General features: G+C 45.9%; 1 protein-coding gene across 1 annotated transcript in view; it reads left to right on the forward strand.

Annotated features, from left to right (window-relative positions):
- ryr2b (ryanodine receptor 2b (cardiac)) overlaps window positions 1–24819 on the forward strand; it is a gene marked incomplete at both ends in the record, with an annotated part of 396550 nt that overhangs the window by 165701 nt on the left and 206030 nt on the right. Inside the window, 5 exon segments of the mRNA XM_084321996.1 lie at window positions 886–1021; window positions 17600–17786; window positions 19299–19407; window positions 20473–20593; window positions 20853–21022. Of these exon segments, the coding sequence (XP_084178122.1) occupies window positions 886–1021; window positions 17600–17786; window positions 19299–19407; window positions 20473–20593; window positions 20853–21022 (723 nt within the window).

Consider the following 24819-nt stretch of genomic DNA (forward strand, 5'->3'; position numbering starts at 1 on the left):
TGCAATAATTAGTTAGGACGAGTTTCGACTTAACCCTCAGAATCTGCAACGGTTTGTTATAGAGCTTTGTATATATAATGTGATGCATACGAAGCATGTCAATAGAGCTAATCTTTTCATTCACTGTATACATTTTTCCCCCTGTGCCTCTTTTCTACTGCTACCTTTCTGCTATTGGGACGACAGTGTAGCTCAGGAGGTAGAGCAGTCGTCTGGTAATCTGGAGGTTCCCAGTTTGATTTCCACTCCTCCCGGGCAGCTTGTCGAAGTGTCCTTGAGCAAGACACTTAACCCCTAATTGCTCCTGATGAGCAGGTTGGCATGGTTGCCTCCGCCGTCGGTGTGTGAATGTGTGAGTGAATGGGTAAAATGTGAGGAACAAATTGTAAAGCGCTATATAAATGCAGCCATTTACCATTTATCTCCATTTTCTATCTTGCTTCTTTCTCTTTTCCTTACATTTTCTTATTCCTATTCCTTCCCCCCCCTCTCTGTCTGTCTGTCTGTCTGTCTGTCTGTCTGTCTGTCTGTCTGTCTGTCTGTCTGTCTGTCTGTCTGTCTGTCTGTCTGTCTGTCTGTCTGTCTGTCTGTCTGTCTGTCTGTCTATCTGTCTGTCTGTCTGTCTGTCTGTCTGTCTGTCTGTCTGTCTGTCTGTCTGTCTGTCTGTGTCTGTCTGTCTGTCTGTCTGTCTGTCTGTCTGTCTGTCTGTCTGTCTGTCTGTCTGTCTGTCTGTCTGTCTGTGTCTGTCTGTCTGTCTGTCTGTCTGTCTGTCTGTCTGTCTGTCTGTCTGTCTGTCTGTCTGTCTGTCTGTCTGTCTGTCTGTCTGTCTGTCTGTCTGTCTGTCTGTCTGTCTGTCTGTCTGTCTGTCTGTCTGTCTGTCTGTAGGTGGTCCAGTACCTCGCTGGCTGTGGGCTCCAGAGCTGTCCTATGCTGGTGTCCAGAGGTTACCCTGACATCGGATGGGACCCCGTTGAGGGCGAGCGCTACCTGAATTTCCTGCGCTTTGCCGTCTTCTGCAATGGTAACCATGCAGCGAGAACTATCTGGCCAACAATGAGGCATTATTCAAACCTCCAATATGACTGAGTATCAAAAATCCATTTTCAATTCAAATAATGCCTCCTTCCATAACGACAATGAACTATTTCCTCAGATTTATAACAAGATCTGCACACAAATCAAAATAAATCCAGTCCACAATCTAGTACAATCCATAGTCAATACCAATAATGCTTTCTTCCACAATGACGATAAATTATTTGCTCAGACTATTAAAAACCTACACGGCTAATCTAATAAATCCAGTCCAATCCAACCCTTCAACGGAATGATCCTAGAGCAGATCTCCGAGCAGATATATAGAATATAAACACCTGGGTATATGGCCGGACAACACTATGTCTTTTTACCATCATATTAACAAGTTGCAAGCTTCCCATGCTAGACTATGGTGACAGCATCTACTGATCTGCTTGCAAAACTACTCTGCAGAAGCTTGATGTTCAACTCAGTGTGTATACATAATATTAGGGCTGTCCCCGACTAAGGATTTGGATGGTCGACTAGTGTTGTGAAGGATCAGATTAAACCGAATATATATATTTATTTATGGATATATATTGAATAGTATTTGTATATCGTTTGATATCCCTTGTATATTCCTTGTACATATACACGGAATATTCCTTTATTCTACTACAGCCCATAATAGTTCATTCTCTTATTGGACAAAAGGACCAGGCGCCAGGGACCAGCCCCTGGCGTTCAAGTTCAAAGGTACCGACGAGACATGCCCTTACTAGCCCCGGCTCCGCGCAGGAATACGGCTACCGAAAGCAGAGTGGCACTATTTGTCCACCGTGCATATAAATATGGCGCAAGAAATGTAGAATTCCTCTTAGTCCTTTACCCTTCTACCCAACTAAGTAACAGAACGTAAAGCCTCACCCCACGATACCGCGTGCGGTGTAGTATGGCCTGTTTGGCCTTAGAATAGCAGTGAGACCTCGTGCGAATTAATAGCTGAATTGCCAGAGTTTGGCACCGTATTTCTATTAAGTAATAATAGTCTATTATGTATGGTGCATCGTGCGGTTAGAGTTCTAAAGTGAGCAGCACCCCCATCGCTTCCTCGTGTTATCTAGAGTCTTAACCAGGTTGGGCAGACCACACGTGGTGCTTTCATCCGAGGAGTTCTAGGCGAGGACCGAGTGGACCTGTACATTGGATTACCTACCCGACGACTGCTGAGCCCTATGCGGCATGGAATATATATTTGCTTTGGTACTTTGATTTGTGGAGCGGATAATCGCCAACACCGGTGAGTGTTGGATCTACCCCGAAAGGAGTCAAGGTGAGACGGCGCTCAGACCAGACTGAGGTCGCCTCGCTTCTTCTTCACTGTGGAGCTACAGCTACAGCTACAGCCTACAAGAGAGCCAAGGTGTATTCATCTGTGGATCAAGATTCTACTGCACTGTCTTCTGTACGTGAAGTCTCCCTAGAAATCATTGACCAGACGGGATACGGCCGACGGCTCTCCTACCCCCCCTACCGGCCTACAACCGGGAGGACCCTGTGGGATATTCTGAAGAAGAATGTTTCTCAGTCAACCGAGGCTTGGATAATAACAAGGGTTTATTAACCAAACAGATAGAATTACATAGAGAGAATGGCTGAGGGCTTCCCCCCAGGTGATCAGCTGAATTTACCCAGGTAAAAAGCCCTGGATAGATCTCGGGAGGAGATCTATATAGTTAACAGGGGGGGGGTGTGGTCCCATTTGATAGGTCAGATGGGGGGGGGGGTACAGGTAATGGGGACACAGGGGAGGGGAGTGTCTTGTTCCACAGAGAGGGGGGGGCACAGGTAAGGGGATATAGGGGAGGGGACTATATTTACATGAGAACATTAGATATTATACCACAATACTCACTTTTCTTTCTTATAATGTGGGTGAGATTAATGTATAATATACCAGGATTGTTTGGAACAGGTAAAAGTGAAAATAGAAAACAATTAAAATAATGAAAATTTTGGCCAATGTGATCTGGTTGTTGGCATAACAGTTTAAAATAGAATTATTTACATACATGATTCATGACATGATCGACTGGACTGCGGTCTGTGTTATTTTGATATCAGAGATGTGGGAATAGATATCACCCTTTTCTTTTATTAATCGCTCAAAATACCTATATCAATGAGTGGTCCTCATCTCTGATATCAAACAACAATTAACATAATCATTAGAAGCTATCGCTGTGCAAATATCTTGGCATACCTTCAGTCGTTCATGTCGTGACTCAGGGGAGCTAATGTGATCGTTGTGCATACAGGCATCGTAATAAACCAATTAAATACATGCACTGTCTCTGTGTGGTCAGAGTGCACAGGGTGAAAAAACAAAATTGTGTGCATAATTATTAGGAATAGGATTTACACATAAGGATTAACTTAGTGGCTAATGTGTACAAAAACATTTAAAACCGTTAATCTAGTGGTTTGTATAAAAACTGATATAAAAGGTGATTATGATAATCGTTATGCATTGTTCTAGTATTTTGCTGTGGTGTATACTATCAATGGTCAAAACAAACTTGGTGACTTGGAATAAACCAACTAGTTCTGTCTTGTTAACAATATAATTTTCAATGTGACTCTGTGATCATTCCTTATTGTTATTATAAATTGGTTATTGCAATCTTATTGGTTGTATTTCATCATATTCTTAGTTCATAATTTTCTTGATACATATGAACTTTGTGAAACAGCTCTTGTTTGTGAATCTGACAGTTGCTGCGTCGCTGTTGACCATCTGTTCTCTGCCAGGGATGTGTCCTTCTGTGGTGACCTGCTGTGTGTTGAACGTATCGTACATTCAGTTGATGTTTCTGTGAGCCTGTCGTGTGGCAGTAAGACAGTAAAAAGTAAATAAATACATAACAATTTGGACAATGTGTGTTCAGAAGTCTCTTGGTCCACAGGTCTCATTTGCTATGTGTCTCTTCTTGACGATGCAGTCGGGAATATTCACTGGTCGCCGTCCATTCCCTGTCAAGGGTCACTTGTAGCAGTCAACTATAGTGGTCTTGCAGACTCTTTTCCTAGAGCTTGCGCTGCTCTCCTTCACCACCGCACATCCGCCACTGTGCTCACGCTTGGCCTTTATCAGGCCTTGAGGCATGGCGGTAGGGTGGTCTTGAACGTGCTGTGTGGTGGTTGGTCCCCCGCTCCCCGTCATCGCGGTACCAGAGGGGCGAGGGTTTGCTGGTGTAGTGGCCTGTCTGTAGGACGCTCTCTCTCACACGCATGACAATCTTGTCATGGGAATCCACCTTGATGGTCGGGGCTTTGGTTCCCTTTTGCAGATGGTCTGCCGCGGGTCGATGGGGTGAGGCTGCATGTCGTCCTTTCTGTCTCTGCTCCCCTTCCTTTGGGGACGTCTGTGTTGTGTGGGCTGGTGGTTCTCCCACGGTTGTTGTCGTCGCCCTGGTTGTGTCCGCAGCTCCTTGGCGGCGTCCCTGGTGGTAGTATGCTGTCGTGGGTCGCTCAGGTCGCTGGGTTGTGTTCCTCCTTGCCTGGTCGCGCCGTCGTTCGTGGTTCAGGTCACGCGTCGTCTCACTCGTCCTGTCCTCTCACCAATTCATGATCTGAGGATGATGAAAACTGCCTTAGAAAACCTCCTCACATAAATGATTCAACGCCTTTCTGCTAAAGAGGAAAATCATTTTGGGATTAATTCAATTCATTGTAAATAAAATCATTTAATTGAAAATAGGAAATGCAAGCCAATTGCATTAGCAGTGATTCCTTATGTTAAGAAGGTCACATTCACTACAATCTTATCAGATCTTGTATCTAACTAGATCTTACATCATTAGGCTTTAAATAAAATTGTAAATGAATGGCCAAAGTCTTGAATCGGATAAAATAGCTATTTTTCTTCATAGTCTGTGATGTCAATTTTAATTTGATCTTACCTCAGGATGCGTTGGGTGTACCTCAGGATACTTACCTCGCCACGCCTTCTCTGGCGTTCTTCATGTCTCAGTGTGGCTCGTCATAATTTAGCATGGGGAAAAAAACATAAACCTAGACAGCCAGTTAATTTTGCATGAAAACAATCATTCGTTTTGTCATCTAACCCTAACTAACCTTACTGTCATGCATTTGTCCTAATAAACTAACCTACACTGTAGCACTCAACACTCTGATGAACATTGTTATTCAGCTGATAGAGTTGTGCCCTGCCTGATGTTCTGTCGCACAGAACCTGTGAGTCGCTTTGGATAAAAGTGTCAGCTAAATGACCAATATTGATGTTTCACTGGTGTTCTTGATATTTGCAGTCATAGAAATGTATTAGTTTGTTAAAAGGAAGAGTCATGCATGTTATTAGTTAGTGGAAAAATAGAGTAATTTCCTGACTGCATTCATCAGGTACCAGTGAATCATGGTGTTCGCTATGGCAAGCTGGTCTTAAAACATTTCATTCAGTGCATTTTGTGGTTCTCTGTTGTTATCCATTGTCAGATGAGTCTCTGTGGTAACAAAGAGAAAATCTGCATCTAAAGCGATACTTCCTACTATACTAAGTATAGTGGAGATACTAAGTTGAGTCTCTATAGGTGTGGTCAGAGTCCTCTCTAGGCATTTGCATTGTCTTTCAGCTCCACATCTTCCTCAGCTGATTTTCGTGTTCAAATGTAGATTATTTTGGGGTCTCAATTTAAATGATTGTAGCTGGTCTCACTTTGTGTCTTGTCTGTGTTCAGATGCAAATCACTGGAGTTTCAACTTTTGTGATACAATGTGTTTTCACCCCATTCTGCATCTTGACCCAGAGCCAGATCTCTTGGTTGTCTGTAACCATAAACACATGTTAATTTCCCACTCTTTTCTTTTATTCTGGGTGAATCCTCTTTGACTGTCTGTGTGCTCAACAAACATTAGCTAGTCCTTCTCTATTTCATCATCTCACTCATCAATGTTATTGTGGAAAAAGAGGAGGCATGATTTTGGCCTCATTTAAACATTATCTGCATTTATTCATTATCTCTAAAGAAAGGTTGTTATTCTTTCTTTAGCTTTTAGATCAAATCTATCCAATTGATTGGAATCCTATTTAAAACTAGCTTTATGTTACTTATAACGTGTAAATTAAAGCAACATAAACATTCAAGTGATCTGAGATAGTTGTAATTTACTGTAACTGAGATGATAGTTGTGTATGTACAGTTTCTACCTCAAAATGTATATACTCCCTTTTCTTGACTCCTTTTGTATCACAAACAGTACTGAATTTGCAAATCTGGTATGTCATAAATGTATAGATGTAGCAGTACTGACTATCTGTATGTCATGTATGTCATAATATGTCCTGATGAATTGAAAATGGGGGACCCTGATGTAAACAAATCTGGTATGTCATAAATGTATAGATGTAGCAGTACTGACTATCTGTATGTCATGTATGTCATAATATGCCCTGATGAATTGAAAATGGGGGATCCTGATGTAAACAAATCTGGTATGTCATAAATGTATCATAGATGTAGCAGTACTGACTATCTGTATGTCATGTATGTCATAATATGCCCTGATGAATTGAAAATGGGGGATCCTGATGTAAACAAATCTGGTATGTCATAAATGTATCATAGATGTAGCAGTACTGACTATCTGTATGTCATGTATGTCATAATATGTCCTGATGAATTGAAAATGGGGGACCCTGATGTAAACAAGACAAAAGTCTTTCTCTGGTCTGCATCCCCTTAACAATTTGTGTGTATTGAGCTGTACTGTATTGTACCCATTCTGCAATCTGTTAATAAAGTTTTCAATCAATCAATCAAAGCATCTATATTTATGATTTTCATACTCACCGGGGAAAGCTGTTGTGTTCACGTTGGATCCTCACAGTTCAGTTCAGTTATTGAATAACCATATTAACTTACCCCCTATTTGTGGCCATGTGTATCTTTAATCGAATAGTGGTTCCTGAGGCTGTTGCACGTTACGTGTCGTCAATGCAATGTTCGGCTCGTTTCTCCGGTGGTCTGGGATAATGCAACCCGCATCTCGCCACCGCAACTCAACATTTTCCAATAGCAGCGCGCACATACATATACAAATAAAACATATACTACAAGTGGATTTCACGCACCTTCGGCCTTGGGCACATTAAACTTTACGTTCGCCTATGGATAGTTTAATATAAATTCATAACTTCACGGCGCACATAGCGTGACGTCATCGCTCCATGCGACGTTCGTGCGTTCTCATTCGCCTCGGAAATAACGCTTTGCAATTCATACAGTATTTTTCCAACGAGCTCTCAATAGCCTGGAATTCCTAAACCAGCGTTTTGTTACCGAATGAACGCGCCTGTGCATATGTGAAAACGTAAACAAACTGAAATGATAAAACTATACTTCCCCAAATGGTCGTTCCCGTGGGCCGGTTCTGTTGATTCCGGAAATTACTATCCTAGTTTGTCGCGTGAACTGCACTTCAATGTTATTCTCTGTGTATAACGGTACTAGTCTCTCAATGCTCGGCGCGATATCAGTCGGCATATTGTGCAAATACAAACGAGACTTTAAACAGACAAACAAACATTAATACATATAAGTTAACGTGTGTGAATATCTGACTGTATTGGATCGCTGTACGTTTAGTCGGCCAGCACTCTGCTGCGACAAGGCATTTATACCCTTGATCTATCTATACATCGTTTTTTAAAACATAACGACCGAATCCTGAACTTCGAAATTTAATAGCGATATATTAGATTATATATACCGTTTAATCATTACTCTCGGTCTCTTTTACTCGCGACTAATGTCCTGTTTAATGTACTTTCCGCGACTGATGTCCCGTTTAATGTACATTTACGTACTCCCGGGACATCGCGTAATCATGTACTACTAGGACATCGCGTGATCATCTTCCCGCTATCTGTATTGATCAATTGGTTAATTTAATCCAAAATACATCGTTTTCAGGAATGGAAGAGATTGTGGGCTTAGTTTGAGGTTGAAACAATGAATATTATGACGCTACTCTGGTAATTTCTAATTATGATTCCATCAGCTTCTCGGTCCTAACTTCCCGCCTCTTTGCAAAGGAATCACAGAACGTTTTTAACAGAGTAGCGTTTTCCAAGGATATCACATCATAATAAGCTCACGTATCTTCTTTTGTTGCCTATATTTTTAGTCTGCATCAGCTAGACTAGGGGTAGCAATCCAACAACCTGTACTGTGTGCCTTAGCTTTTGGTCGGCTCCGACTCGACCTGGAATAGCAATTCAACCGTTGTGCCTAAACTTTTGGGAATAGCACATATAACCCATCCTTTCAGAACCGCCTGATAAGGACCCAGGTGCACGCGCGCCCTGGTAACGATTCTCAATACAGATCAGATATATTAATGCACATTATTCTTACTCAGCCATGATCTCAATATTTGACAACATTCTGTAATGTTCACCTGGCACAGAGAAAAGCGGGAAGGTTTTAATTCATTTCCATACATTTTTGGTCGACCAGTCTATTATACTCACTTTTCTCTGTATAGCTGAAATGATACAGCACGCCGGGAGGACGCAAAAAGGTCCGTCACAAGTTCGTAGACGCCAATTGTGGGATATTCTGAAGAAGAATGTTTCTCAGTCAACCGAGGCTTGGATAATAACAAGGGTTTATTAACCAAACAGATAGAATTACATAGAGAGAATGGCTGAGGGCTTCCCCCCAGGTGATCAGCTGAATTTACCCAGGTAAGAAGCCCTGGATAGATCTCGGGAGGAGATCTATATAGTTAACAGGGGGGGGGTGTGGTCCCATTTGATAGGTCAGATGGGGGGGGGGGTACAGGTAATGGGGACACAGGGGAGGGGAGTGTCTTGTTCCACAGAGAGGGGGGGGCACAGGTAAGGGGATATAGGGGAGGGGACTATATTTACATGAGAACATTAGATATTATACCACAACCCCTACAGTATATCCAGCTATAATCATTAAGTGACCATAGATATAATTCCCTAAGAGCCAGGTTGTATACTTGCTTCCTGCGTAACCAGAGATTGGACATTCAGTGTTGATTTGCCTACGAGTACTCATTTGCCTTACAAGAGCATTCAAATCATAAATGTAATGGTGAATATTATATGTACCCTTTGCTATATATTAAATATTTGATTATTACCTTTGTGTGGACCTGGTTTCATGGTGGGAAAGTGTTCATCATATTTAGATATTGTGTACTGTATGGCCAGTAGTTAAAGTACATAAAGCGGTAGTGGTTTAATGATACCATACTTATCAATACAGTCAGGGAATTGTACCCCTCAGTTACAATTGGTCCTTCGAGCCGGAGGGTAACTAGTGTAATATTAATATAGTGGTATTAATATTGAAATGGCCTATGATGAACACTCCACGAAACGGTCCTCCTAAAGTAGAACGCCCGCAGCGTAGACGACAGCCACCTCAGTACTTAGAGGATTACGCTGCCAGTATACTACCTAGCCTTCTACAAACGGTAAACGCGGTAAAAGTAGAAAGTAAAATTATGTCCGACCCTATCAACCAGGATACCCCGACCACAGAGGCCCTAGTGGGTTCTAATGTAACTGACCAAGCTCACGGTGGGGACCAGGAGGGAACTGACACGACTTTACCCCCCGCCAAGACCGAAGAAGTAGTCCCCCAAGAGCTCCGGGAGGAAGACAACCCTTCAGAGATGGAACTCTGCACGGAACAAGATGAGGAGAGCGCCGAGGAGATAGAACTCCAGGACTCCCCGCAGGGGAACGCATCCCCGACCGGTACTGCCAGGAGCGGCTCACCTCAACAAGCGTCTTCCCCCAGCGAGGCGGAGAGGATGCTGTCACAGGCGTTCCTCGCCACCCTGACAGCCTCTACCGAACGCGATCGACTCCAGGGTGAACGCGATCGACTTCAGGGCGAACGCGATCGACTCCAAACACAGCAACGGAGCAAAGAAGAGCACATACGTCTGGAGCTGAGACGCCTTCAGACGGAAGAGAATATGGCAAGAGACCGGTCCGACACCCAGCGCGCCGCTGACGGTGCCCAAAGAGAAGCAGAGCGCGACATCGCTCTCATCAAGCGCGACGCCGAGCGCGACAGACTACAAGGCGAGCGCGACAGACTACAAGCCGAGCGCGACAGACTACAGGCGCAGCTAATGGAGCAGCTGATCACCAGGGCAACACCCCCTCCCTCCACAAGGGGTTCCAGGGCCTCGTCAAGACACGTGTCAAGGGCACCCTCCCCCGACCGAGCAGGCGACCTTGAACTCGACCACCAGAGAGAGCCCACACCCCCCTCCGAACTCCTTCCCCGACCGGTCCAAGTGAGACCCAGCTACAAGGAAGGAACAGCGGACACCGCGGAGAGGCTAAATAGACGACTACAGGATCTAGAAGACCTGGCAGAGGAAGAAGAGGGAGAAGAGGAGAGTCAAGCCCGACAGCAGCACATTACTCCACAGGACCAGGAGGTCCAGTACAGCCCAGGCTATACCCCCGCGGCTCTGCGCTACAGACCCCCGACTCGACTCACGGGTGAGCATGACGCACGACCAGTCCCGAGGAATAGCACCTGGACCAGCGGGCCATGGTACCCTGCCAGTACCAGCCCACCGAGAGGCGTAAGAGGAGACTCGCCCAGGAGGCCTCTCTTCCAACGCTCACCGATGTGCCAGCCATCCACGGCGTCATACATTGGCACACCGACGTTTCCAGACTTCACCCATGAGAACCGAGCACAGTACACGGAGCTACGGATGTGCTTAGAGACAATGATGGTGGATGTAGCTGATCAACGCCACAAGTATGCGATCCTATTGAAGCACCTGAAAGTACCCAGAGCGCACAACATAGCGCTGGCCTATGCCACCTCTACTACCCCATACACCGCGGCTCTAGCAGCACTAGACCAAAGATATGGACGTATATGGGATTATGTAATACAAGAGATAAGGCATATTGACCGCCTACCCCCAGCAACAGACAATCGCTCACTAGACGACCTGTCTATCAAAGTACAATCCCTGGTAGGGATGCTGGGGGCGCAACGAGAAAAGGGTATGCACGAACTATATACGCAAACTCGAACGTCGAGAGGATTTTAGAGAAGCTGCCGCCCGCCCGACAGGAGCGCTTCAGGCGGCAAAGAGACCACCGTGATCCTAACGGTCCCGAGCCATCCCTCCTAGACCTAGCCGACTTCCTGGCGAGAGAAGTCAGCAGCCTACGGCTGGATACGTTCGTGCGGAGCACACCCAGCTCCAGAGAGGGACCTAGGAGAGTAAACGATGGCCGAAGATCGGTGACTGTCATGCACCAATCAGAATCAGTACCGAGCAGCAAGAACCACAGTACCCCCTCGATGAAAGAGAAGTGGAAGATGGTGTGCCCGTACTGCGAGAAGGAACACTGGTTGTCACAATGTGACCAGTTCAAGAAGATGACCGCTGAAGAAGTGAGTCACTGGATAAAGTCCAACAGGCGCTGTTACCGATGTGCGCGCAGTCACATGGCAGCCGAGTGCCGCCTAAAGAAGAGGTGTAGTCGGTGTGACGGAGCCCATCTAGATGTCCTACACGACAGTAACAAAAGAAAGCCTGCACCATCCAGCAGCACAAAGGCAAGTGTTATGTACATTGACCCCGCTAGCAGCAGCGGCGCCCAGGTGCTCTTAAAGGTGGTCCGTGTAACACTGAGTTACCAAGATAAGATCATGGACACTTACGCCGTCCTTGATGACGGGTCAGAGAAGACCCTTCTCCTCGCGTCCGCTGCGGCCCAGCTGGGGCTACGGGGGAGCGAGAACCAGATGACTATTCGGACAATAAGACGAGATCTAAAGACGATAAAGGGCGAGAATGTCTCTTTCACTATCGCAGCAAGCGGGCAGCCCGAGAGACGGTACAGGATTACTAATGCTTTCACCAACCAAGAAATCGGACTATCGCAGTACACCTACCCCATCGCCAAGCTGATGGAGAAATATGTGCACCTGCGTCAACTCCCTATCCCGCTCATAGACGGTGCCACCCCGACCCTGCTGATAGGCTCCGACCATGCAGACCTCATAGTCCCGATAGACCGGGTCCATACAGGACCCAGAGGTTGTCCTGCAGCAGTCAAGACCCGCCTAGGATGGACATTACAAGGCCCCCTCGCCAAGTCTCTTAACCGAACAGCAGCCACTAGCTGCCTCCACTCCAGAGCGACAGAAGGAGACACCACACTCCTGCAGCATGTCGAGAGGCTATGGACACTAGAGACAATGCCCTTTAAGAACGAAAAGAAAGACATTCGTTCTAAGGAAGATATCTACGCCATAGCCCTCCTCGAGCACGGGACAAAGAGAGTCAACGTCAACGGAGTGATGAGATACGCAACTCCACTCCTGAGGCGAGAGGGAATGCCCACCTTTCGCGCTACAAAAGAGGCGACGGAGCGGTATCTATTGAACACAGAGCGGCGCCTAGCCAAAGACCCCGCTCAAGAAGCTGTGTACCGCGCTGAGATTAACAAATTAATCACAGCGGGACACATAAAGAAGATTGACATTAAAGAGGCCGATCAGACGACCGAATCATGGTACGTGCCGCACCACAAGGTCCACCACAACGGCAAGGATCGCATTGTGTTTAACTGCAGCTACCAGATCGGATCACAAAATCTGAATAAAGAACTCTTGGCCGGCCCAACACTCGGCCCCTCCCTACTAGGCGTGCTACTACGCTTCCGCCAGGACAAGGTGGCTATCAGCGGCGACATCAAAGGGATGTTCCTGCAGGTGAGACTAGTGGAGGAGGACAAGCCCCTGCTGCGGTTCCTATGGAGAGAGAGGATCGGAGATGAGCACCCAGCCATCTATCAATGGGAAGTCCTCCCTTTCGGAACCACATGCAGCCCATGCTGTGCTACGTTTGCACTGCAAAAGCACGTCGCAGAGGACCCAGCAGCAGATGAAGAGGTCCAACAAAGTGTGACAAATAGTTTCTACGTGGACAAGCCGAGGCTCTCCTACTCAAGCTCCGCGCCTCCCTGATCAAAGGCGGCTTTGATCTCAGGCAGTGGGCCAGCAGCGACCCGCAAGTACTGCGCAGCCTCTCCCCCGAGGACAAGGCCGCGAGCAGCGACACCTGGATGGCGACCATCCCAGGAGAAGCCCAAGAAATGACACTAGGACTAGTCTGGCGCTTCAAAACAGACTCGCTCCATTATAGACACAAACCCCTGACCAAGGAGCAGGGAAGGTCGACGGCAATACCGACCACCAGACGGAGTGTATACAGAACACTCGCCAGACAATATGACCCGTTGGGATGTATTCTACCTTACACCACCAGGGCAAAGATGATTGTAAGAGCGCTATGGGACAAAGACCAGGGCTGGGACGATCCCATACCCGAACACCTTGCATCCACATGGAGAGAGTGGGAGATGGAACTCCGCTCACTCCCAGGTGTTAATATACGCCGCAGCTACTTCCCACCCACAGTGAGGCCAGAGACATGCAAGATCGACCTGCACGTATTCAGCGACGCCTCCGAAGTAGCCTACGGTTCGGTGGCTTACTTGCGTGCCCGAGAGGAGGGAGGAGAAATACATACTGCTTTCATCCTAGCTCGCTCAAGAATAGCCCCACGCAAGCAACAATCTATCCGGCGTCTAGAGCTCTGCGCAGCCCTAGCAGGAGCGCAGCTCGCCACGTTAATCCAACGTGAACTCACCATCCCGGTGCAAAGAACAATCTTGTGGTCAGACTCCACGACCGTACTCACATGGATCCGGTCTGATTCGTGCAGATACAAGGTCTTCGTGGGAGTCAGAGTCACCGAGATTCAAGAGTTAACAGAAGTAACCAGCTGGAGGTATGTGGACACCAAACACAACCCAGCTGACGTCATCACCCGGGGAATGTCCCTGGATGACCTCACCCGTCACAACCTCTACAGTGACGGGCCAGAGTTCCTCAAGCTCCCCGAAGAAGAGTGGCCTACACCCACCCCACGGGAGGCGAGTAAAGAGGAGGCAGAGAACAAGAAACCTATGTTCTGTGGGTTGACACACACACTCGTCCCCACAGACCCGGTTCTAGACGATTGCCTCACCCTAGAGAGTGCGCAGCTAAAGACATTTCTGTGGCACCACCCAGAGGTTCAGCCCACAACTGACATTTCAGCAGCTGACTACAAAGAAGCAGAACTCCTTCTACTACAACGAGCCCAGAGAGACTCGTTCCCCGATGAGCTAGCCTGTCTACAGGGAGCAAAGCCCGTCACATCAGACAGCAGACTGCTCCACCTAGCCCCCGAGAGCGACGCCCATAATCTCATCAGAGTGGGTGGTCGTCTGCGGAGAGCCCCAGACCTACCGGATGACGTTAAGTACCCGATAGTCTTGAACAGCCGACATAAGGTCACAGAGCTGATCATAAAGAAATACGACGAGGATGTGCACCACGCAGGGGCAGAGAGAGTCTTCGCGGAGATCAGACGTCGTTATTGGATACTGCAAGGGAGAGAAGCAGTGCGGCGCTTCCAGCGAACCTGTCTAGACTGCCGTAAGTGGCGCGCGCAGCCCAGTATACCCCGGATGGCTGACCTACCTCCCTGTCGCCTCCGACTCGGCGACAAGCCCTTTCACTCCACCGGTATGGACTGTTTTGGCCCGCTGTATATAAAGAGAGGAAGAGGAACCGAGAAGCGGTGGGGTATTGTATTCAAATGCATGACCACCAGAGCGATACATATCGAACTCCTCCCAACCATGAGCACAGACTCATTCCTTATGGCCTTCCGAAGATTCACATCACGGAAGGGAAAACCGTCTACATTGTTGTCGGATCACGGGACAAACTTCAAAGGCGGAGAAAGAGAGCTGAGAGAGAGCTTCCAAGCTATGGGCCCAGAACTTAAGACCCACCTCGCTCCATCCCAGATTGACTTCCAGTTTAATCCCCCGAACGCACCTCACTTCGGTGGAACCTGGGAACGAGAAGTACGTTCCATAAAGACAGCCCTGTACGCCGTGCTTGGGGCCCAGACCGTGGCGGAAGAAGTCCTAATGACAGTCCTCACGGAGATCGAGGGAGTATTGAACTCAAAGCCCCTCGGTTACGTCTCAAGTGATGTAGCAGATGTCGACCCAGTCACCCCCAACACACTCTTGATGGCGCGGCTGGACCGAGCGCTACCACAGACAATGTACAGGCCTGAAGAAGCGAACGGCCGAAGAATGTGGAGGTACAGTCAAGTACTGGCTGACAAGTTTTGGAACAGCTTCCTACTCCACTACCTACCGTCTCTACAGACCCGCCAGAAGTGGGTAAAAGAGAGAGACAATTTGACAGAAGGAACAGTCGTCATGATTATCGACCAGTCACTACCCCGAGCTATGTGGCCGGCTGGCCGCGTAAGCAAAGTGATCACCGGTGCCGATGGAAAGGTCCGAGCAGCTGAAGTGCTCGTCCAAGGACGGACTTACACCCGACCCGTGGCGAGGCTAATAGAACTGCCAAGGCTCCCCGATACTATCGATGACGACCATGACCCTATGACTTTGTGAGTTGACTGACCCTTACAGCGGACATTGAGTAGTGGACAGTGCGGTTAATCTGTCTCTGCTTAGCTAATTAGGTGGGACTAATTAGGGGGCGGCTGTTGTGAAGGATCAGATTAAACCGAATATATATATTTATTTATGGATATATATTGAATAGTATTTGTATATCGTTTGATATCCCTTGTATATTCCTTGTACATATACACGGAATATTCCTTTATTCTACTACAGCCCATAATAGTTCATTCTCTTATTGGACAAAAGGACCAGGCGCCAGGGACCAGCCCCTGGCGTTCAAGTTCAAAGGTACCGACAAGACATGCCCTTACTAGCCCCGGCTCCGCGCAGGAATACGGCTACCGAAAGCAGAGTGGCACTATTTGTCCACCGTGCATATAAATATGGCGCAAGAAATGTAGAATTCCTCTTAGTCCTTTACCCTTCTACCCAACTAAGTAACAGAACGTAAAGCCTCACCCCACGATACCGCGTGCGGTGTAGTATGGCCTGTTTGGCCTTAGAATAGCAGTGAGACCTCGTGCGAATTAATAGCTGAATTGCCAGAGTTTGGCACCGTATTTCTATTAAGTAATAATAGTCTATTATGTATGGTGCATCGTGCGGTTAGAGTTCTAAAGTGAGCAGCACCCCCATCGCTTCCTCGTGTTATCTAGAGTCTTAACCAGGTTGGGCAGACCACACGTGGTGCTTTCATCCGAGGAGTTCTAGGCGAGGACCGAGTGGACCTGTACATTGGATTACCTACCCGACGACTGCTGAGCCCTATGCGGCATGGAATATATATTTGCTTTGGTACTTTGATTTGTGGAGCGGATAATCGCCAACACCGGTGAGTGTTGGATCTACCCCGAAAGGAGTCAAGGTGAGACGGCGCTCAGACCAGACTGAGGTCGCCTCGCTTCTTCTTCACTGTGGAGCTACAGCTACAGCTACAGCCTACAAGAGAGCCAAGGTGTATTCATCTGTGGATCAAGATTCTACTGCACTGTCTTCTGTACATGAAGTCTCCCTAGAAATCGTTGACCAGATGGGATACGGCCGACGGCTCTCCTACCCCCCCTACCGGCCTACAACCGGGAGGACCCCTACAGTATATCCAGCTATAATCATTAAGTGACCATAGATATAATTCCCTAAGAGCCAGGTTGTATACTTGCTTCCTGCGTAACCAGAGATTGGACATTCAGTGTTGATTTGCCTACGAGTACTCATTTGCCTTACAAGAGCATTCAAATCATAAATGTAATGGTGAATATTATATGTACCCTTTGCTATATATTAAATATTTGATTATTACCTTTGTGTGGACCTGGTTTCATGGTGGGAAAGTGTACATCATATTTAGATATTGTGTACTGTATGGCCAGTAGTTAAAGTACATAAAGCGGTAGTGGTTTAATGATACCATACTTATCAATACAGTCAGGGAATTGTACCCCTCAGTTACAACTAGGATTGGCCAAAATGTGCCGTTAGTCGACTATTGGTCGACAAAAAAAAAGTATAATATTTTTAAACTTTTTATTTAAATTTTTTTTAAATTTGTATCATTCCATTTGGGCTGTGGGGGGTGCTTAATGTCTGAAGGAGTCGACTGAAGGCTTCTTGTCCTCTGCAAAAGCATGCAATTGGTCCACTGATGGATACATCTTGATATTTGTCTAGTCTAGTGTGTTAATTAGATGGGTGAAATCCTCTTTCAGTGCCTCTGTGCCTGTTTTCTTAGGCAGTTAGCCTCTGGTATGTGTGCCATTAGCGTTAGCCACGCTTCTAGGCCTCTTTTCTTTTGGAAATAATGATAAAAAAATAAAAAATAAAATAAATTTACATTTTTTGTTTTTTTTGTTTATGATATTCGACTAAGAGGTTGGCCAGTCGACTACGGCTCCTTTCGACCGATTAGTCGACTAATCAATTAATAGGGGTCAGCCGTAATACATATGTGTTTAATAACAACAGGTGAGAGCGTGGAGGAGAACGCCTATGAGGTGGTGAGGCTGTTGATTCGTCGGCCCGAGTGCTTCGGCCCCGCCCTGCAAGGCGAGAGAGGAGGCGGCCTTCTTGCTGCCATGGAGGAAGCCATTAGGATCTCACAGGACCCATCCATGGACGGACCGTCCACCACCTACCAGTCCAACAGAACACTGTACGTCACGGAACACACTATGCTGAGTGTTATGTGTGTGAGAGAGAGGGGGGGGGGGGGGGGGGGGTGGCTGAACAGGTGTTGAACACTTCATAAATTAAATTAAATTAAATTAAATTAAATTAAATTAAATTAAATTAAACAGGAGAAAAAGCATGCAACACCATAAAGTATAAATCAAATAATAGCTTTTAGAGAGGTGTGGAATAAAAGTATTGCTTTTCTTCCAAAAATTCTTTTAAGGAATTTATCATTTAAAACATTTTATATGTTGCGTGCATGTATGTACTGCGTATGCCCTCCCTACTTCCAATTCCCCACATGGAATGCACCTGATTGGAGAAATGACATGCTGGTGCTCTAGTGTGACATCTAGTCGCTGAATGTTATCTATAGCACCTATAAATTACTTTTGCGCCCTACTTAGCAAAAATGCTGCTTTTCAAATGGTTCCTGTCCTTCGAAGAAAGAAAAGAGGGGGTTAAATAAAGGCCATTCAAGGCTAAAGAATAAGAACTATTTCTAATCTTCTGCCCGAGCAGATGGGAAATCAAAACAGCCTTTACTTTCCTATACTGTTTGACAGTGTTAGGACCTACAGTATTGGACAGTTACACTAGTGATGTTACCAAATGTTCCTTATTAAAAATTATATTTGGTCAACATAAAATAACACAGATATGAGATGATCAAAGCTTGGCAGTACTCTCCTGAGAGCTCTTCCTTTGCATAATTACTTTAAACTTCTACTCATGAATGATAATGTACCATCAGCCCGTTTTCCATGCATTTCAATATTGTTTTTAAGAATGAATTATACATTCCTGTGTGCTGGATTATACAGCATTTGATGGGGGATGCATTGTAGAAAGCACTGTTGTGTCTGTGTGGATACTGTCCCAACGGCCAGCCAGCCAAAACAATTATGTTTGAGTTTAAAATGGGTTTCTAGGGAGACAGGAGTTAAAAAGTATTACGCCTGTGCCCCCTGGTAATGGCTGGTCTTAACTCAATATTTGAGATAGTGACGTCTCTTTGTGTGTGTGTGTGTGTTGGTGTGTTGTTAATCCAATTGGCCTGGTCTCCTGCAGCTTGTCCTCAGGCTGCACCCTGTTTTCAGAGTATATTTTATGGATGCGTTTATCCAAAGCATCGTACAAATGACGTGAATGCATACATCTTTATAGGTGACTGCAGTGTAGGTTTTGAACCCATAATCCATACACTGATGCATACACAAGTGCAATGCTTTACCCACTGAGCTACAAAAGACGGTGTTTACTTAGACTATGATTTATTTACTCCCCATGGTTCATTAAAAGGCCAATTTTGTCATCAATATGAGGGAAGAAGTTGGCTTGACGATAAAACAAACCCAGGTGGGTTGCGGTAATTCATTCTCTTTGTCAGAACAGGCGTTGCACTCGGTGTGCCGCGGTATCCGGGGAAAGCTCACCCGAGAGTTCAGGACAGGCATTCAACTGTTGTTTTTTCCCCCCCTGCTCCAATCAGAAACGTTACTCAGGATGAGGAGGACGACCCCGTCCACATGGGACATGCCATCATGACCTTCTACTCTGCCCTCATCGACCTGCTGGGGCGCTGCGCTCCGGAGATGCATGTGAGTACCATATATCCTAGTCTTCAGGAGCCCTCTAGCACTACCCCCCCACCCCCACCCCCACCAGCGATAAGTAAGAGTTATATTCACTGTCAATAGGGAGGTGTAGTCTGACGTCACTTTGGACCGCCCCCGCGAGGTCCACCCGTATAGGGATTTATCATTGGGAAAATGGATTATCGGCTATTGTAACAATTCTGCCTCATGAACATTGAAAAGCTTTCCATTTTTGAACCAATGGAAAGCTATCACTACACATTATTGTTTAAGCATTTTTGGTTGAAATACAATTCTGTAATTTTTTTTACGGTTAATTGCGAATATTTTCATGTTGAGCTATAGATTGTGGATGAATACGCACAGAAAGGTACACCATGCAAATGTTCATGCTTTATTGGTTTTAAACGAGACGATTTAGAAATGGGCAATGGGGAAATACGTTGCAATTTTGCGAGGTGGACCGGCCGGAAACAGCAATGACGTAACCACTACACCTCCCTATAGGCCAATGGAGTCTAATCAAGATGTACTGAAAGCTCCCATGGGGTCACGGTGATTGGAGAGACAAAGTGTGACACTGCATACTAGATGTTTTAATGGCCCAGTCGTGTTAATTATTGCATGAATGGTTTATTTTGAAAATGTATTTTGAAAATGAAATTGTAAATACAAAGATAATTAGCTGTAAAAAAAAGGAATAGGAAGAAGCAAGATGCTTATCAACCCCTTATCCCCTTATTATGATAAACCCATGAAAAAAAATGGTCAGTCTCTTGTCTTTCGAAATCACCCACTTCATCATTAGTCCTGAGATACATAACCAATCACTTGACAGTCAATCAATCGATCAAGTTAATACACAACCATTAATGAATAATAAGTTATTGTACAATCAATAGGCTACCATCCATACTTGATAACTGATGGCCCAAGTCCAGCTGAATGATTGATGACTGAACCATTTTTAACAATGAAACATACTATACTAGCTGTATCTAATGCATCTATCAGTAATAGCAGTCATGTGTAGACCAATAAGAGGTGTGACTCTGTGATGTCTCCCAGCTGATCTACGCGGGTAAGGGGGAAGCCATCCGTATCCGGGCTATCCTGAGGTCCTTAATCCCCATCCCGGACCTGGAGGGGGTCATTAGTATTCCCTTTCAGACCCCTACCCTGGCTAAAGGTCAGAGTGCCACTCTCTTGTCATTGAAATGATTACCGCTAAGGTATTTCTGCCTGATTGAATGTGACTTTTCTTCTTTTTAATAAGTAGATCTAATCCTTGAGCCTTGTTGTTTCATTTACATTTTCGAGATTGAGCTGATTGACATCTTCAGATCCGGAAAACAATTTCCAATTAGAGTGCAAGGAAACCCAGCAAAACTATAATTGAATGAAAAAGTAAAATAAGTGAATTATTTCTCCTCCTCTCACTCCTCCAGACGGAACCGTCATTGAGCCCGACCCGTCCACCATGTTCTGCCCAGACCACAAGGCGGCCATGGTTCTGTTCCTGGACCGGGTCTATGGCATTCAGGACCAGGGCTTCCTCTTCCACCTGCTCGAAGTGGGCTTCCTGCCCGACGTCCAGGCAGCGGCCTCTCTGGATACTGTGAGCAGGGAGAGATTCACTTTACTGCCGGACAGGTGTCCACTATAACGTCACACGGATCGACCACAACACAGCACCACTGATGCACGCTATTCACGTCATCACACACTGTCACACTACTGAACAACCTATTAAACTGTAAACTATTACACTGTCTACCTAAGTCTAACCCCCCCCACCTCACCTTCACACACCCCCTCTCCCGTAGCCTCACTCAAGTAATCAGCTCTGACTGACCATGCTGTTACTGTGATTGTCTATTGATTAACACCATGAGGGAGTTGCTGCATTTGCTTCACGAATCCAAATTAACACCGACGTTATCAACAGTGACTGCACTGACCAAGGTGGTAACCTTATTCACCGACATCTTACCTATTGTAGCAGGGTGGATTATCCCTGCTTCGTGGGAACTGGGGTGCACGGTCACTAGGTAGCGAGACACAGTAGAACTCGGGCTAGCTGCACCTCCGGCTTTGGGGTCAGGAGCGTCAACTGGAGGCTGGCAGTGGGGTGTATGAGGCCCAGGATTTACAAACCTAGTCCGGTACTCCGGTCTTCCTCCCTCTCTCTTGGGCAGTCAGCAGTACTCCCCAACACGCCCTCACTCTCCCCAATTGTCCCCTAGCACCCCCCCACACCTAATGACCGAATGGTAAATAAATAACTTGGTTCCCCCCGCAAGCAGTACCCTCCCTCATTAACACCAGAAACCTTACAATGGAAAAGGGAAGGTTGAATAGGAAGGGGTTAATAATGGATATATTATCCGCATCAAAGGGTTAGAATTAGACTCAATAAAAGACACACACACCGTGCTCCCGTTCAGTCTGAGTGTTATTATATCAGGGGCCTAGTTACAACATTGCTACATCTGGTGATTATTGCACCATGGGTATCATCACACAATGCTTACAGTCTGGTAATTATATAATTACACCTAGGCACCAAGTGCTCTCACGGTACCCGGACTAAGTGCTGTCCACTGTACACAGACTAAGTGCTGCCCACGTCTGGGCTAAACACAGTATCCACCTTCCCTAAGGGTTTACATATACTGCTCCAGGTCGGTAATATGGGGAAGGAAGGGGGAACATAGGGGAGGAAATATAAGGGTTCACCGAATGGGAAATATTAGGAAACACACATATTATCACGCTCAAAGGAAAGGAACGAAAACAAAAGAGTGGGCCCACAAAATACCAGTAAAGTCCTATCTTAATGCCGGCATATATTGTTTGGGGTACCCCTATGGAATGGTAGTAGCAACGTTACTTTCGCCCGCAGGCTGCACCACACTGTGTACTGTATAATAACTCGGGAGCATCAATGCTCATTTGTACTCATCCGAAATGGCCGCCTCGCCACGCCACTGTTGTCCGGGAGGCAAGATGGCGTCGAACGCTCTCGGTGAGGATGTTAGCAGGCGGAGCTGGGCAGAGAGGCAGCGCCGGCTGAGAGTGTGTGCTGAGCGATGACGACCCCTGTTGGACGGGACGAACTCCCGTAAGCTGTAGGCAGCCGGGTGCAGGTCGGATTGAAGTCAGCCGGAGCAGACTGATTGCAGGCAGCCGGGTGCAGATCTGGTGGAAGTCAGCCGGAGCAGAACGGTTGTTGGCCCACGCTCGCCTCGGGGCTCGTACTCTATACCGCACACAGTAGCTACTATACTGTAACTCGATTGTTAAGGACTTTGATACTTGGTTAGCCGCACGTTACTTATACCGCACACAGTAACTATTATAACCCGATTGTTAGTGCCTGGCTCTGCACTAATTGTTCACACACTATCGCTGGTACTGCTAGGATATCGTGTCCACTAGCCAGTACTTCCTATCACCCGTTGCTATCTCACGGGGCCCTCTGGCATAACTTCAGCAACAGGGCTCTCCAGAGCCCCCGTTCGTTGCGACTGTTCGTTGTTCAAGTTCACTGCCGAAGAGGTTCTCTTTCCGTCTTCCGCCCCCATATATCACGTTCCATCTCTGTCCAACACTCTCTGTCAGACACCGCCCCCTGCTGGTCCCGCCTACTAGTCACACAGGGAAGGATGTTGATCATGGTCCAGCGATACTGTGTATAGTCCATACTTCAGTCGAAAGAAGGAAGAGAAACTCATATCATTGCTCGTGGGAATATCAATGATGTCTTTGTGTACAAAGGGAATATAAAACACCATGAGTCAGCAGTCCTGAATAATATACAATATTTTCAGACTGCTACACTATCAATGCATGAATCACTATCTCAATTTCACTTTGGGCGATGACCTGTATGCTATATCTTATACTATAATTACTTGGTGATGGACATACTTTGGCGTTGTTTTTTACTATGTACTCATGGCCAACAGAATGTTTGACATAACTTTCCCAAACTTTAGATATTTCATCTTTACTCCTACTTTGTTCTCAGATATTCTTTTAGTCAGATTGTTTGTGTGCTTTCTTCTCTTTTCCATTAGGCATTCTTTGTATCCTCCTACCTTTCTCCAGCATCATATCTCCTTCTTCTCTGTGTTGGCTGACTTATTATCTCTGGAGGAGATTATGCGCTTGGTCGAGCACACGTCTGTCTGTCTGTCTGTCTGTCTGTCTGTCTGTCTGTCTGTCTGTCTGTCTGTCTGTCTGTCTGTCTGTCTGTCTGTCTGTCTGTCTGTCTGTCTGTCTGTCTGTCTGTCTGTCTGTCTGTCTGTCTGTCTGTCTGTCTGTCTGTCTGTCTGTCTGTCTGTCTGTCTGTCTGTCTGTTTGTCTGTCTGTCTGTCTGACTCTGTATAGAGAAAAACTCTCAAACTACAGGGTTGATTTGGATGAAACATCACACATAATAATAATAACTTAATTTTATATAGCGCCTTTCATGAGACCCAAGGTTGCTTTACATAGGGCAATAACACATGAGCACACACACACACACACACACACACACACACACACACACACACACACACACACACACACACACACACACACACACACACACACACACACACACACACACACACACACACACACACACACACACACACACACACACACACACACACACACACACACACACACACACACACACACACACACACACACACACACACACACACACACACACACACACACACACACACACACACACACACACACACACACACACACACACACACACACACACATGTATATAGGACTCATTACCGTTTAATTCGTAAGCTTAGCATTGTATTTTATCTTAGTACTTTTTATCATGTCTATATTATTATCTATTCTATTATTATTATTTCCTAACTTTGAGATATAGTTATGGTGCTTTGCCTTGCGTGCATTGTCTGTTTGGCTAAATGCAGATATTGGGGTCTCGTGGAGTGATATAGAGGAACATAGCATTTCCACGTAATCACCACATTTTATTATTTTGAAACGTGTGCATAACAATTAGACATAGGAATGTCCAATACTCTCTTTTTTAATGAATGTATGGTATACAGTTTGTAAATTCAGAAAAACATCTTACATAATTGTATATCCACTCACTCCCATTTCTTTCCATAACTATTCTCTTCTAACAGCCTATTTCCTTCCCATCATGGAGCAATAACGGTGTAAATATGCTATCTGACATCTTGATACAGGACACATAATAACCTCTTTCTTTTTTTATTTGCAACTGCGATCAGCAATGCATGCACCAGGTGTTCCATGAGACACCCAATTAAATACCCATCCACTACTACAAACCATTGGCATTGTCTTAGACATCTATAATGTCATAATGAAGGCCTCATATAAAACATTACCATTGGATAG

The sequence above is a fragment of the Notolepis coatsorum genome (genome assembly GCF_963971535.1).
Source record: "Notolepis coatsorum genome assembly, chromosome: 9".
NCBI classification, from domain to species: domain Eukaryota; kingdom Metazoa; phylum Chordata; class Actinopteri; order Aulopiformes; family Paralepididae; genus Notolepis; species Notolepis coatsorum.